The 16,298-nt window shown below is 45.3% G+C and overlaps 1 protein-coding gene across 6 annotated transcripts in view; it reads left to right on the top strand.

The window, feature by feature from the left end:
• Positions 1-10,941, top strand: part of LEMD1 (LEM domain containing 1) — a 61,083-nt gene extending 50,142 nt beyond the window's left edge. For 3 of the 6 annotated variants that reach the window (XM_054522105.2, XM_054522127.2, XM_054522131.2), the window contains one exon: positions 2,060-2,541. In XM_054522105.2, the coding sequence (XP_054378080.1) occupies positions 2,060-2,258 (199 nt within the window). In that variant the 3' untranslated portion in view covers positions 2,259-2,541. Of the gene's footprint in view, positions 1-2,059; positions 2,542-6,755; positions 6,805-8,903 lie in introns of those variants that run through there. The other 3 variants (XM_002809557.4, XM_054522120.2, XM_054522128.1) reach the window with 3 other exon arrangements.
• Positions 10,942-16,298: the final 5,357 nt, after the last annotated feature.

The following is a 16,298-nucleotide window of genomic DNA, read 5'->3' on the forward strand; positions in this document are numbered from 1 at the left end:
TTAAACGATATAAGGCTGGGTGCAGTGGCTCTTGCCTGTAATCCCAGCACTTTGGGAGGCCGAGGCAGATGGATTGCCTGAGGTCAGGAGTTCGAGACCAGTCTGGTCAACATGGTGAAACTCCATCTCTACTAAACACACAAAAAAATTAGCCAGACGTGGTGGCATGCGCCTGTAATCCCAGCTACTCGGGAGGCTGAGGCAGGGGAATTGCTTGAACCAGGGAGGCGGAGCTTGCTGTGAGCCGAGATCATGCCACTGCACTCCAGCCTGGGCGACAGAGCGAGACTCTGCCTCAAAAAAAAAAAAAAGAAAAAAAAAGGATATAAATACACCGTTAAATAGGATAAATAAGACCTAGGGTTCAGTAGGTCAGTAGAGTGGCTTTAGTTAACAATAACCTATTGAACACTTACAAAATAGCTAGAAGAGAATAATTTAAACATTCCTAGCATAAAGAGAAGACAAATATTTAAGGTGGTGGATATCCCAATTACCCTGATTTGATCTTTACACATTATATGAAGGTATCAGAATAGCACATGTTGGCTGGGCACAGTGGCTTATGCCTGTAATCCCAGCATTTTGGGAGGCTGAAGTAGGAGGATCACTTGATGCCAGGAGTTTGAGATCAGCCTAAGCAAAATAGTGAGACCCTGTCTCTACAGAAAAATTTAAAAATTAGCCAGGCGTGGTGGTATGTGCCTACAGTCCCACTTACCTGGGAGGCTGACACGGAAGCATTAGTTGAGCCCAGGAGTTCAAGGCTGCAATGCAGTGAGCTATGATCACGCCACTGCATTCCAGCCTGGGCGACAGAGTGAGACCCTGTCTCAAAAAAATAGGTATGTAATATGAAATTACATATACCTCCAAATATGTAAATCTATTATGTATCAATTTTTAAAAACGAATAAAAAGAGTAGGTAGTTCAAATAAAAGCTCAAGACAGGCAATTGTATTAGTCAGAAAGTAAAGCTTTCTGGAGAGTTTCCTAACTTCTGAATAAACTTCAGCAGGTTTTGCAGAATTAGACTAGTGGAAACATAAGGCTCTCCCAAAAAAATTTCAGAAAGTACTCTTGCCCTTTTAAGTGCAAAATAAGCAGATTGCAAAGGCGCTTCTCCTCTCCACCCTGAAAGGTGGTGTTTGTACCTGAGAAGGGAGGAAGGAGGGGGCCTGAGTACTGAGGCTTCCCATCCACTTATACAATTTCCCAGCGGGGACTTGGGGATCTGCAAGGCCTGTGCCAAGTCAGGCTTTATGCCGGCATTAAGAAGTGGTACACAAGTGGGTGGAAACAATGAAGAAGAGAGACCTCATATCCCCCAATATGCTGTTAATATCACTTGTTGAAATTAGAGACTGGGCACAGTGGCTCATGCCTGTAATCCCAGCACTTTGGGAGGCTGAGGTGGGAGGATCCCTTGAGCCCAGGAGTTTGAGACCAGCCTGGGCAACATGGTGAGACCTTGTCTCTACAAAAAAATTTATTTTTTAATTTTTTTGGAGACACGGTCTCATTCTGTCACCCAGGCTGGAGTGCAGTGGCACAATCATAGCACACTGCAGCCTCGAACTCCTAGGCTCAACTGATTCTCTCATCTCAGCCTCCATTCCCAGCTAATTTTTATATTTTTTGTAGAGACAGGGTTTCAAACTCCTGGGCTCAAGCAGTCTGCCTGCCTTGGCCTCCCAAAGTGCTGGAATTACAGGTGTGAACCACCACACCTGGCCTACAAAATTTTTTTTTTTAATTAGCTGGGTGTGGTAGCATGTACCTGTGGTCCAAGCTACTCGAGAGGCGGACGTGGGAGGATGTCTTGAGCCCAGGAGGTTGTGGCTGCAGTGAGCTGTGATTGTACCACTGCACTCCAGCCTGGACAACAGAACAAGATCCTGTCTTAAAAAAAAAAAAAAAAAAATTAGGATAGGTTTTTAGTGAGGAGAGGCTACCTCTAAAGCCCCACCATGACTGCACCCTTGGGCTTCACTTTAAGGGGGTGCTCAGGTGCACCAGAGCTGTCCACAATCCTAAGAGCCACTGATGTTTTCACAGGTGGGCTGCAAGAGCACCAAGCACCAGAATCACACATGGGACTATCACCAAAGAGAGAGACTACTGCGAGGAAGACAAGACTATCGAGAGCTGGAGAGAAGAAGGTTTCCCAGTGGGCTTGAAGCTTGCTGTGCTTGGTATTTTCATCATTGTGGTGTTTGTCTACCTGACTGTGGAAAATAAGTCGCTGTTTGGTTAAGTAATTTAGGAGCAAAGCAATGCTCCAAGCGAGGCCTCCTGCTTCGGGAAAGAACCAAAACACTACCCTGAAGGGCCAGCCTAGCCTGCAGCCCTCCCTTGCAGGGAGCCTTCCCTTGTACTGTGCTGCTCTCACAGATCAGTATCTGGTCTCAGCCAGGTGAAAGGAACCAATGGGAGAACCAGGCACCTGTGTTAAAAGCATGATGGTTAGGAAATCCCCCAAGTCATGTCAGCTCTCATTAAAAGTGCTTCCATATTTGAGCAGGTGTCAAACAAGGAAACTGTCTGGCGTTTTTCTTTCTAACTATGGTGACAAGCCATAGGTCGCATTTTATTCACTCTTCCAGTTGTATAGCTAACTCTGGGAAACAGCTAATTTACAGCAGAAGAACGTGTCTAGTTTAGTAAACACAAAGAAATGTCCAACACCATGAAAACAATTTAGAACAGGATAGCATTTTTGCCTTTGAAACTTAGCAAGGTTCTAAAAAATTACCATCTGAAAAAGGAATGTAATAACCATGGCCTCAGGGACCAGGCAGAGCTGTGTAGGCACCCGGCTCCTCTCTTTATCGGCCCCGTGACCTTGGGTGAGTTAGTTGTCCTCCTGGAGTTTCAATTTCAGCTTTCAAAAATAGGGGTAGAATAGGCCTCTTAGGGTGCTGAAGAATTTGAGGAAATAATGTGAGTAGTGGACTTAGTGTGGTCCACACCTGACTTGTAGCAAGCACTCAATAAATGCTTAAGCAATGTTACACTTTGGCACAATATGGGAGGAGCTAATTCTAGGTACAAAAAAGCACCAAAGGCTGGGCATGGTGGCTCACGCCTGTAATCCCAGCACTTTGGGAGGCCGAAGTGGGTGGATCACTTGAGGTCGGGAGTTCAAGCCCAGCCTGGCCAACATGGTAAAACCCTGTCGCTACTAAAAATACAAAAAGTTAGCCGGCTGTGGTGGTGCACGCCTGTAGTCCCAGCTACTCGGGAGGCTGAGGCAGGAGAATCACTTGAACCCAGGAGGCAGAGGTTGCAGTGAGCAGAGATCGTGTCACTGCACTCCAGCCTGGGCAATAGCCCAGGCTCATGATCCACCCGCCTCGGCCTCCCAAAGTGCTGGGATTACAGGCGTGAGCCACCACGCCCAGCCTGAAAATGCTTATTTAAAAATTTTTTTAAAAATAGCTTTATTGTGGAAGGCTGAGATAGGGGAATTGCTTGAGTCCAGGAGTTCAAGGCTGCAGCGAGTTGTGATCACACTACTTCACTCCAGCCTGGGCCCTGTCTCTTAAAATATATATATAGAGAGAGAGAGATAAATAATTTATATGCCATATAATTCACCTACTGAGAGTTACAGTTCAATGATTTTTAGTATATTCATGGAGTTATGCAATCATTCCCGCAATAAATTTTAGAATATTTTCATCATTCCAAAAAGAAATCCTTAAGGTGCTCATTTTAATGGTAAACAAAAAAGGACACAAATTTGTTGTACCATATTATCACAACTGCACAACACTGGAAGAAAATATGTCAAAATGTTAAGAGTACTTCAGTGACTGGAGCTCTAATTTTTCCCCCATTTCTACTTTTTAAATATTTTTAGAGATTTCCGTAAACAGTGTGTATCAGTTTGCTAATGAGACAATATAAATATTAATTTTTAAAAATTGCATTCCGTCTGGATGTGGTGGCTCATGCTTGCAATCCCAGCACTTTGGGAGGCTGAGGTGGGCGGATCGCTTGAGGCCAGGGATTTGAGACCAGCCTGGACAACATAGCAAGACCCTGCCTGTAAAACAAAAAAACAAGAAGAAATTTTTGAAAAACTGCATACTGTATTACAGTTTGAATGCAAGGATCATAAAACTCTAGTAAGAGATTTATTTTTATCTCATAAAAAGAAATCTAGGGCCAGGTGCTGTGGCTCAACCCTGTAATTCCAGCACTTTGGGAGGCCTAGGTGGGCGGATCACCTGAGGTCGGAAGTTCAAGACCAGCCTGACCAACATGGACAAACTGTGTCTCTACTAAAAATACAAAATTAGCCGGGTGTGGTGGCACGTGCCTGTAATTCCAGCTACTCAGGAGGCTGAGGCAGGAGAATCACTTGAACCCGAGAGGTGGAGGTTGTGGTGAGCCAAGATCATGCCATTGCACTACAGCCTGGGCAAGAAGAGTGAAACTCCACCTCAAAAAAAAAAAAAAGTCTAGAGTTTAAGATGTCCAATATTGTTTAAAATGACCAAAAATGTAATATAATTCTGATTCAAACAAACCAACTGCAGAAAAAGTTATGATCAAGGAGATGTGAAACTGACCCGGTTCTTGGTGGTATTCAGAGAGGTTTGGTCTGACTGAGCTGCAGCAGCTGTCCGACTCCCAGGGTTTTGTAAAAGCGAAAGGTTGAGAGAATCCCAGACACTGGCCTGACACCTTGGAACGGCTGAAATTCCATGAAGGATCCAGATAATGGCCATCACATCACCATTTAAAGCAGGACATAAGGACTAACCATGTCTCTTCTCCAGCTCTACATATTTCATCCTGAGCAGCAAGGGAGGCTGAGAAAGTGGGCTTTGGAGCCTTGGCAGCCTCTGTGTTAGACAGACGAGAGAGAAGAGGATTGGTCTTAGGAGTAAGCACAGCCAACCTACAGTGGTGGCCACATGCACTGAAAAGAGAAAACTTCCGTTGTGTTGTTTTGTTTGTTTGTTTTGAGACAGAGTCTCACTCTACTACCCAGGCTGGAGTGTGGTGGATCACCGCAACCTCCACCTCCCGGGCTCAAGCGAACCTCCCAACTCAGCCTCCCGAGTAGCTGGGGCTACAGGCCCGCGCCACCATACCTGGCTAATTTTTTTGTATTTTTTATAGAGATGGGGTTTCACCATGTTGCCCAGGCTGGTTCCGAACTCCTGGGCTCATGTGATCCTCCCAAAGTGCTGGGTTTACAGGTGTGAGCCACTGCGCTCCACCAAAACATCTGTTCTTAATAAAACCAAACATTATAAAAAATAAAACTCCTAGAAAGTTTCCTCCATTCTTTTCAACTTTTCCCAGTTCTTTTATGTTAGAATTCTGGAATCAGTTTAAAGAGACTGCACAAGACAATTACTTTTGTGTCTGACCATTCAAGGTGTGAGTTCCCAACCAGCAGTATCAGCATCTCAGGCTCCATCCCAACTATTGAGCCAGAATCTGCATTTCAACAGGATCCCAGGTGATTCCTACCCAAATTAAAGTTTGGGAAGCATTATGGTGGTCCATCCCTATCAGATGCTGTGATATAGTGATATAATAAAACATTTATATTTTGTCTCTGCCCCTGGTTCCCGGCACAGAGTTCCTAAAACCCTTGGAATCTCCCAAGTGGTAAGAGTGTCTTTTGTATGCTATTTGAGATGACTGGTGGCTGGGGACCATTAGATAGCTTCAGGATGGGGACAGGTCACCAGAAAGACCAAAGCAGGATTCTAGGGTAAGAACTTTCAGTCCTATCCCCCCAACCTCCAGGAAAGGGAGATGAACTGAAGGTTAAGTCAATCACCAGTGGCCAATGATTTAATCAATCTTGCCTCCATAACGAAGCCTCTATAAAAACCCAAAAGGACTGGGTTCAGAAGCAGGTTCTGGGTAGCTGAACCTATGGAGATGCCTGGAGGGTGGAGTGCTGGAGAGAGCATGGAGCTCTGCGCCCCTTCCCACATGCTTCGCCCTGCGTGTCTCTTCCATCTGGCTGCTCATCTGCACCCTTTATTATTAAACCAATACATGTAAGGAAAGTGCTTCCCTTAGTTTTGTGAACCACCCTAGCAAATTAACCCAAGGAGAGGGTCCTAGGAACCTTGATTTATAGCCGGTTGTTCAGAAGCACAGGTCACAACGTAGGGCTCGTAACTGGCGTTGGAAGTGGGGGGCAGTCTTCTGAGACTGAGCCCCGAACCTGTGGGATCTGATGCTGTAGGCCTAGGCAGACGGTGTTGGAATTGAATTAAATTATAGGGCATCCAGTTGGTGTTTGATGGAGAATTTGGTGTCAGAATTGCTTAGTGTGTGGGGAGAAAACCCACACATCTGGTGTCAGAAGTGTTGTGGTGGGTGGGAGTAGGAGAAAACACTTTGGTTGGCCGGGCATGGTGGCTCACATCTATAATCCCAACACTTTGGGAGGCTGAGGCGAGCAGATTGCTTGAGCTCAGGAGTTTGAGACCAGCCTAAGCAACATGGCAAAACCCTGTCTCTACAAAAAATACAAAAATTATCCATGTGTGGTGGTGCATGCCTGTAGCCTCAGCTACTTGGGTGACTGAGGTGGGAGGATCGTTGAACCCTGGAGGTTGAGGATATAGTGAGCCATGGTTTCGATACTACACTCCAGCCTGGGTGACAAAGTGAGACCGTGTCTCAAAAAAACAAAACAACAACAACAGAAAAACCCAAAAACAAACAAATAAACAAAAAAACACTTTTGTTTTTTTCTTATCTCTAATAGATCCATATACAGGAGGAGTCTCTAAAACTCAGGCCAGAGGACCAATGAGGTAAGTCTATCAGGAACCTAAGTGCAATGGGGACGTGTTCCTTCTTGGAGAAAAACTTGTCTTAAAAGAAGAGACTCAAGGCATACAAGTTTGGTCCCAGGCAATGTGCACCATCCATTCAACAATCGATTAGCAACTCTTGTTCTCTTGCAATAAAATGACAAATAAAACCAGCCAGGCATAGTGACTCACATCTGTAATCCTAGCGCTTTGGTAGGCAGAGGTGGGAGGATCACTTGAGGCTGGGAGTTGAAGACCAACCTAAGCAACATAGCAAGACTCTGTCTCTACAAAAAAAAAAAAAGAAGAAGAAGAAGAAAAAAAGAAAAATTAGCTACTCAGGAGGCTGAGCCCAGAGGATCACTTGGGCCCAGGATTTCGAGGAGGCTGCAGTGAGCTATTATTGTGCCACTGCACTCCCCCTAGGTGACAGAGCAAGACTCTGTCTCTAAAAAAATTTTTTTAAATCAGTATAAGATATAGTTCCTGCCCTTAAGGAACACACAGTCTGACAGGAGAGATGGAAAAGTCAACAGATGTTACGGTGTTAAGTGACATCCTTTTGATGGTGGCATAGGGTACCCTGGAAGCACAAAAGAGCAACCTTCTCCTATATTGGGAGTAGACAGGGGTAGCTTCCTAGAAAAAGTGGTATCACAGCTGAAGCCAGAAGGATGAGTAGGACTCAGTCCAAATAAGGGAAAAGTGGGCGAGGCTAAAGGAAAAGCCTGCCAGGCGAGGGAGCAGTATTTACAAAGACTGGTGTGTGAGAGACGCATGGCAGGTTTAGGGAGCCACAAGAGAGTGTAGCGGGTGGGGAGAGATGCGGCTGGAAAAGAAGGTGGGATTCAGATCATGGAGGGTCTTGGGACCATAGGAAGGAAAATATGGTCCATGTTAAAGTTTGAGCTTTAATGGAAGCCAATGCATAAGAAAAGGAACTCTTCTAAGGACTAACAGTGTCTGCCTCCCTGAACGTCTTCTGTGTCAGTTGCCACAGTCCCCTGCCTGAGAGCTGGAGAGGCAGGCTTCTAAGGAGGGGCCAAACCAAGGAGCTGTGTGCTGAATCCCTTGAGGGACTTGGGACAGGGGAGAGACAGGTCAGTTTGCAGTGTATTGGCAGCAACAGATGTGGGCAGCCCAACGTGGGTGCCTTTGATACAGGCAGTGAATGGGTCAATGCTACTGGAGCAAAAGCAGCAGACAAGGAATAATGAGCTGCTGGCCGGTGGCTGAGATAGCTTTGTGGGGCTCCCAGGGAGAACAGAATTGTGGCTGCAATTGCTCAGTGCAAATAGATAGGACAGGGGAATCGGGAGTGAAGAGGAACAGTTAAAACCTCTCTGCTTAGAAAACTCTAAGAATGCACTTGCCCTGTTTTTTGAGTATTTGTGATGTGACCCAAGTGTTTTATGATCCTTTTTTTGTTTGTTTGTTTTTTTGAAACAGAATCTCACTCTGTCACCCAGGCTGGAGTGCAGTTGCACGATCTCAGCTCACTGCAACTTCCGCCTCCTGGGTTGAAGTGATTCTCCTGCCTCAGCCTCCCAAGTAGCTGGGATTACAGGAACTCATCGCCGCACCCAGCTGATTTTTGTATTTTTAGTAGAGATATGGTTTCACCATGTTGCCCTGGCTGGTCTTGAACTCTTGACCTCAGGTGATCCACCCGCCTCGGCCTCCCAAAGTGCTGGGATTACAGGTGTGAGCCGCTGCACCCAGTCCATGATCTTCTCTTTAAGGCTCCCCTGTCCCTGGTAATTTGGGGAAAATAGGTCCAGGGAGTGGGGACTGACTGACGTCCTAGGATCACTGCCATCAAGCTGACCTCCGCAGACAGCTGATGCAGGCCAGGCCAATTCTCCCACTGCTGCCCTGTCCCTACATTCTCCACAATACAGTGACACAGGCTGTGTTACATGTAACAGGCTTTTCTGACATTTTAGATGGAAGGGAAAATGTATATGAAATTGAAATGTGGGGAGGGAAGAACCTTAACACCGAATGCTAAATGAATCATTCCCAGAATCCTAGGAAAATAAAAAGTGCTAATCCCATTAAAAGTGCTTTGAAGCAGCTAGCTTTGCTTTCTGTTTCAGAATTCATCCTTTTCCAAGGGCCTCACCTTTAATCCTTCAGAGTGATTCTCCACCCTGAGACCCCCATACAGGGCACAGCCATACCTCCCTCCCAGCGGCCCACAATGATTCAGACGTAGTGCTGGTCTCAGACACAATCCTGCCTGAATCTATATAAAGACAGAGAAAAATCTCCCTCACTCCACAACAGCATACTATGCCAAGATTTCTCCTGCTTCCAACGTGTGGAGTGTATTTGTTTGTTTTCAAATCTTATGCTTCGTTCTGTTTCTGCAGTTTCTAGAGCACAGCTGGGGACCTGGTACATAAAAAACTGGCCTTACCTCAGTGCCTTCTCCAACAGCAGAGTCATTGACCCACCCCCATCCCAGCTATCCAAGGACCCGTGATCTTGAGATTTTCTTGACCTTGGGCCAAATCAAATTCCAAGGCAGGGCTCTAGTCTCAGCAATAGGAAGAGAATCAGTCTAGAGATTGATTTCTTCTTGTCAAGAGCAAACTCCTAGCCAGTGAGGTGTTTTATTTTTTCAATTTCAATGACTCGTCTGCCTCCCCTACAAATCCTGGAGCTCCTTGTGTGGAAGACTGTATCTTAATCATCTCTGGATCTCCTCTTGAAGTGATGTCTGTGCTACCTCCAGAAAGAGCCCATTTCCATTTTGAGCAGTTTCCAACTCAAATAGACATTTGAAACCACAAAACCAATACCCCAGATTTTGCCTCCTGTTTATCCCTGTGATGAGAGGTCCCTAAAATGAGCAAACTGCTTTTGAAAGGCATTCCCAATCAACCTCATTATGCAGTGTTTAGCCTTCTAACACGCTGTCATTCCCATGGCATCCAAAGTGCTCATTCCTATAAATGTCTCTATTTACAGCAGGGTCAATCCTGCCACCCAGCAAAGGTGTTCTCCATCCCATGGCCAAACAATGAAGTGGAGCCCTGGCTGGAGAAACAGGATTGAGCTACTTGCATGTCACACAGACACACTGGATTTCACAGGCTTGTGTTCTACAGATGGGGCAATGAGGCCAATTCTGTCACATGCATGTTGTTTAAATCTCTACCCAGTCAATATTCAGGGTGGCAGATGGAAGAAATTCTTAAAGGCTCTATTTCTGTTCTTCGACATTCAAAGAAATACTGTGCTACCACCTCTTAAAAATAATTGGTTAAGTACCAAGTTATTTTCATTGCCACAGTCATAAATAAAGAAGTGCTAGACTACAATGTTTATATCTATAGTAGTTGCTAATCTTACATGCAAGAAAAATGATTGTTGATGTTTAGGAGATTGTTTTTCTTGCTTTTTTTCCTCCCTTCCTTTCCTCCCCTAACCCTACCTCCCAGCCAAGAAAAGTCTTGTTGATTAGAGTAACAAGAAGGGGCTGATTTGGAAGTAAAATTAAACTTGACTCTTTCCTGAAGCAAGAACGTAATCTCAAGACTAAAATAAGAAAGTGCCTAACCAACTTGGCATTTTATTCTGAGGAAGATTCCCGATAGAAACTTGGATGGAAGAAAATGAAAGGGAAGCCAATTAGCCTGTGTTAAGCAATGCTAACTTTTAACAAGCTTGCTCAAGAAGAAATGAACCTGTTAAGAGGGTCATCCAGGGCTTCCTTGCCGCCTCGGTGCACAGCCCAATCATGCTTCCTTCTTGTTCATTTTGACAAAGCAGGTGAGTGAGGAGCAGGAAAAAAATATGCGGAGGTGTTGCAGCAACTCGCTAATCAGCACTGCTACAAGATCGCCAGCATTTACAGGACCGCATTCACTGAGAAATGATGGCTTCTATGAATGTTCTCGTGTGTGGGCGTCACCTAAACACAACCCTGCCTAATGAATCAATCTCTGGAGAGCCAGAGGGGGCTATTCTAGGTACTGCAGATGTGGATGAGGACAGCTCTCCTCATTTCCTGGCAACAGGAGACTGGTGTGACAACTCTAATTCCTGGAGAGCCATTGGTAAAATCCTCCTTGGGTTCAAGAGTTAGCTAAAAATATGTGGAGGCGAAAGGATGAGTTTGTCCTTTTTTTTTTTTTTTTTTTTTTAGTTTATTGCTACTGGGTTTTTTAAAATTTGTCCCTTGAAGGAGAATGGATTATTAATGTTCATTACTGTTCTGATTAGGAGGCAGCTCTTTTTCCCTTCCCAGATTAATGTTGGGCAACCCTTCAAATTGGCAAACAGAGAGAAGGGCAACTCCACATGTATGAACAGGGATGGCTTTGCTGCTGTGAAGAACACGTTGCTCTCACTTGCATTACTAGAAAAGAAAGGTGAGATCTGGTCTAAGAAGGGCTGAGGCAGAAATTTGAAAATAAATATGCATTCATTCACTCCAAGAAAAGTAACAAGCAAGGCAAGGGTTAAAAAGAAAAGAAGCAAGTTTTCCTCTGCTTAGCAGCTCACTTCAGGGACAGTTATAAGATAACGCTGTCCGAAAAGCCAAGGCCAAAGGAATGGGTTCCAGACACCCACTCTTTCCTCCAGAGCAAGGTTGAAAGGAAAAAAAAGAGAGAAAGACAAATTCCTTTACTGTTACTCCTTTCCCTGGCTTCTTAAGCATAACTGTGTTTTACAAATGTCTGTATTTAGCTAGTTCTTGTTTTTCTTTTGACTCAGCTACAAGGCCACCAGCTATGCAAGGCCACAAGTTATGCACTATATGGTTAACTGCCTTTGTATTCCTTTTGTAAGCCCGCTTATAAAAACCCCGCTCTGTCTTTTTCAAAGCTCAGCTTTTTGGATGTGAATCCACTGAGCCGGTGCATGCCTTAAAATAAATATCCTCCTGTTCTGCCATATTGGTCTCTCCATTCCTCAGTTTACCTCAACGGGGCAACATTGGGGAGAGTGTCCTGAGCAGAAGATCCAGGATCCAATTCTACCTCTGCCCTGGAAGGCTCCTGTGGGGCCTCAGCTTCCTCATCTGTAAGATGAGCACCAGAATGATCTGAGCCAGAAACTATGCAATGGGGAAGCTTAAAGACATTACGTTAAGTGAAATAAGCCAGTCAGAAAAGGACAAATACTATCTGATTCCATTTACATGAGTTACCTGGAGTAGTTGGATTCACAGAGATAGAAAGCAGAATGGTGTTGCCGGGGCTGGAGACTGTGGGGAATGGGGAGTTACTGTTTAATGGGTACAGAATATCCATTTTGGAGAATGAAAAAAGTTCTAAGATGGATGGTGGTGATGGCTGAATAGCAGCATGGATGTGCTTAGTGCCACTGAACTGTACCCTTAAAAATGGTTACAATGGTAAATTTTGTTATGTATATTTTACCACTATTTTTTTGAGACAGAGTTTTGCTGTTATTGCCCAGGCTGGAGTGCAATGGCGTGATCTCAGCTCATCGCAACCTCCGCCTACCGGGTTCAAGCGATTCTCCTGTCTCAGCTAGTCCTGAGTAGCTGGGATTACAGGCATGCACCACCATGCCCGGCTAATTTTGTATTTTTAGTAGAGATGGGGTTTCTCCACGTTGGCCAGGCTGGTCTCGACCTCCCGACTTCAGGTGATCCGCCTGCCTCAGCCTCCCAAAGTGCTGGGATTATAGGCATGAGCCACCGTGCCTGGCCTTTCACAATATATATTATAAAATAAACTAAGCAACTATACACAACATTCACTCAAAGTATCAGGAGTCTCAAATTCAAGCACCCATGGGGGTCGGGTCATTTGTATGAGTGAGCCCACAGTCTTGCCTAGCGTACAGAGGAGGTAGTAGCTCCCAGCCCAGCCAAGCCATGCCATGCAGGAATGTGATTAGACTTTTCAAGAGGAAGGGAATATTCTGGATATTTATGTGAAATGTCTTAATTATTTAAATTGGCAACTAATTCAAAATTTTAAAAAGCAACAAACTGTGGGCAAACAAAATACATCTGCAGATGAGATTCTGTTTTCTACCTCTCTATAGGTAACCAGTCTGTATCATCTACTTTTCATTTTTTCTTCGTTTGCCAGCATTCCCACCCCCACACATCTCCCTTAATAACAGGTTCTGGCCAAGACAAACTATCTGGATAAGTCTATTGACCTTCTACATTGTGTGCCTATGGGAGCCCAGACAGAATATGCCAGCATAGGCAGGGTACACTCACCTATAGGCAGGTGCAATGGCATCAACACTGCCATCATTCTGGCAGAGCCTATCAGAGATCTGGGGTACACATGTGCATTTTCTAGCCCCAAACTCACTTTTACCTCAAGAATTCTACTAATTCTTATCATTATTTTCTTAGTTTTCTCAATGGAGACCTAGTGAAACAGTTCTCACCTCCTCTCCCATCACACTCTATGCCTTTGCTCTCTTAATTTCTGGTGTAAAACCAGCTTCCTTACTACATCTGATGTCCACACTCACTACCATATTCAGAAGTCAGATGAGGCCGGGTGCAGGCCTGTAATCTCAGCACTTTGGAAGGCAGAGAGGTAGGCGGATCACTTGAGGTCAGGAGTTTGAGACCAGCCTAGCCAACATGGTGAAACCCCGTCTCTACCAAAAAAACCACAAAAATTAGCCAGGTGTGGTGGCACATGCCTGTAATCCCAGCTACTTTGGAGGCTGAGACAGAAGAATTGCTTGAACCCGGGAGGTAGAGGTTGCAGTGAGCTGAGATTGTGCCACTGCACTCCAGCCTGGGCGAAAGAGCAAGGCCCTGTCTCAAAAAAAAAAAAAAAAAAAAAGAAGAAGTCAGATGATATCATGCATCTTTCTTGATTTTTGACAAGTGTGGAAAATACATCCCAATATGTAAGCTTCTAGAGTACAAGGGTTTTACACTTTATGGGAGGAGTAGCAGCCATGCAGATTCTAGAGGTCGCCTGTACTGTATTTCACTTATAAGCCTGATACTGCAACTTGGCACAACAACATAGGCAGCATTCTGCATTTGCTAGCAGCTTCATTTAAAGGTGGCACGTTGCTTGCAAAAGCAAAAGTAGGCCATTTGGAGAAGTGTGGGGAACATATCACTAATCATCTGCCAGTTCGATGCCTGCTTATACCAAATCTGGTAGCAAAAAGGAGAAACTTGAGCATTTCCTTAGGCTAGACTTTCTACAATTAATTCTCAGTGACAGCGCAGATGTCACTTGCTTGTAAGAAGCCATCAAAAGGTTCTTTTGGATGTGCTATGCTCTCCCTAAGTAGGGAAGCAGAAGTACTGCTTAGATAAACAGATCTGCATTCTCAGGAAATTCTGCTCTGCTGGCTATGGGAAGGCTGTAGGCTCTGTATTCAGTGAGCCTTTCTGCCCAACCACCCATGTGGTTCAGTGTGGCCCTATGCCCAGCAATGCCTCTTTTGATCAGCACTTTTCCCGAGACAATTACAGTTTATCTGTTTGAGAGCCATGACAATTTTTCTCCTGTTTATCATTCTGCTGGCAAGTATAGAGAGCCTACTATGTGCTGCGCACTGTGCTAGGAGCTGGGATATAACAACAAGTAAGACACTCTCCCCTCCCTCAAGAAGCTCACCAAATAGTGGGGGAAGCAGAGCCATAAACAGATGATTATAACCTGTCCTGAGTGTTTGGATGGTTGCAGTTTTGGTGCTCTACCCAGATCCCCTTCCCTGGCTCAGCATACCCACCTCGGCGGCATGGGGGTTGGCTGCTAATGGCTCATGGGTGCCCCTCTCCTCCTGAGAGTTGTCCTCAGATGATGGATGCTGCCTCTCCTACTCCCTTATACCCACCCACTCCCTTATACCCTTTGGCAGCCCACAGCCAAAGGATGGACTGATGTGGCCTGGGCACAGTGGCTCATGCCTGTAATCTCAGCACTTTCAGAGGCCAAGGCAGGAGGATCACTTGAGGCCAGGAGTTCAAGACTAGCCTGGGCAACCTAGGGAGACCTCATCTCTACAAAAAATAAAAAAAAAATCAGCCAGGCATGGTGGTACACACCTGTAGTCCCAGCTCCTCGAGAGGCTGAGGTGGGAAGATTGCTTGAGCCCAGGAAGTTGAGGCTGCAGTAAGCCAAGATTGTGTCACTGCCCTCCAGCCTGGGTGACAGAGTGAGACCCTGATTTTTAAAAGGGGGAGCATTGGCTGGGCGCAGTGGCTCATGTCTGTAATCCCAGCACTTTGGGAGGCCGAGGCAGGTGGATTGTCTGAGGTCAGGAGTTCAAGACCAGCCTGGCCAACATGGTGAAACCTCTCTACCAAACCCTCTCTACCAAAAATACAAAAATCAGCTGGGCATGGTGGCAGATGCCTGTAATCCCAGATACTCTGGTGGCTGAGGCAGGAAAATCGCTTGAGCCTGGGAGGCAGAGGTTGCAGTGAGCCAAGATCGTGCCATTGCACTCCAGGCTGGAGGACAGAGCGAGACTCTGTCTCCAATAAATAAATAAATAAATAAATAAATCAGCATTAAGGTGGGGAGAGGATAATTCTGCAATATTATTTATGCTCCAGAAGACCCCACCCATCCACTGTGAATCAGGCCAGGGCTAGACTTTACCTGGGACCACAGGTCTGTTTGGCTCCTTCCCCTTATAGGTCTTTCTGGAGAGACTACTGCAATAAATCATATGCCTGGATCCCTGTCTGAGGCTCTGCTTCTACAAAACCCTACACATGACAGTGTTATGGGGGCAATATTTGGTGGAAATCTTCCTGAAATTTATACCTTTCTTTGAGGACATTGAATTAGATGATATTCCTACCAACTCTTTTTTTTTTTTTTTTTTTTTTGAGACAAGTTCTCGCTCTGTCACCCAGGCTGGAGTGCAGTGGCACGATCATGGCTCACTGCAGCCTTGACCTCCCAGACCCAAGCAATCCACCCACCTCAGCTTCCTGGAGTAGCTAGGACTACAGACATGCACCAACACACCCAGCTAATTTTAAATTTTTTGTAGAGCTGGGTTCTCCCTATGTTGCTCAGGCTGGTTGTAAACCCCTGGCTTCAAGTGATCCTCCCTCCTTGGACTCCAAGTATTGGAATTACAGGCATGAATCACCTTGCTCAGTCCTTGCCAACTCTTATGTGTTTTTGAAGTTATAACCATGAGCATCATTTCAGGGACGCAGTGGAAAAGGGAGACAGACCTGGGTTCGAATTCTGACCCCACACCTAGCAACTGAGGGCCCTTGCTGAGCTACAGATCTTTCATCTGGAGTGGAGAAGCAACATCAATCTCATAGGGTGGTTGTGAGGACTAAAGGATATAGTCTATCCTGAAGCACTTAGTACAGCACCTAGCAATAACTCTTGCTGTAATTATTACAGATGTTATTTTACAACCATACTAAAATAGGGATGTCTTCAGGGGACTACAGAAGCCTGTAAGACACTTGCCTCTACACTAGCCGGTGCCAGGCTGTTGTGTTTCTGAGTTGTTGGTTTTGTTTGTTTCTTCCCCTG

The sequence above is a fragment of the Pongo abelii genome, chromosome 1 (assembly GCF_028885655.2).
Source record: "Pongo abelii isolate AG06213 chromosome 1, NHGRI_mPonAbe1-v2.0_pri, whole genome shotgun sequence".
Classification (NCBI taxonomy): domain Eukaryota; kingdom Metazoa; phylum Chordata; class Mammalia; order Primates; family Hominidae; genus Pongo; species Pongo abelii.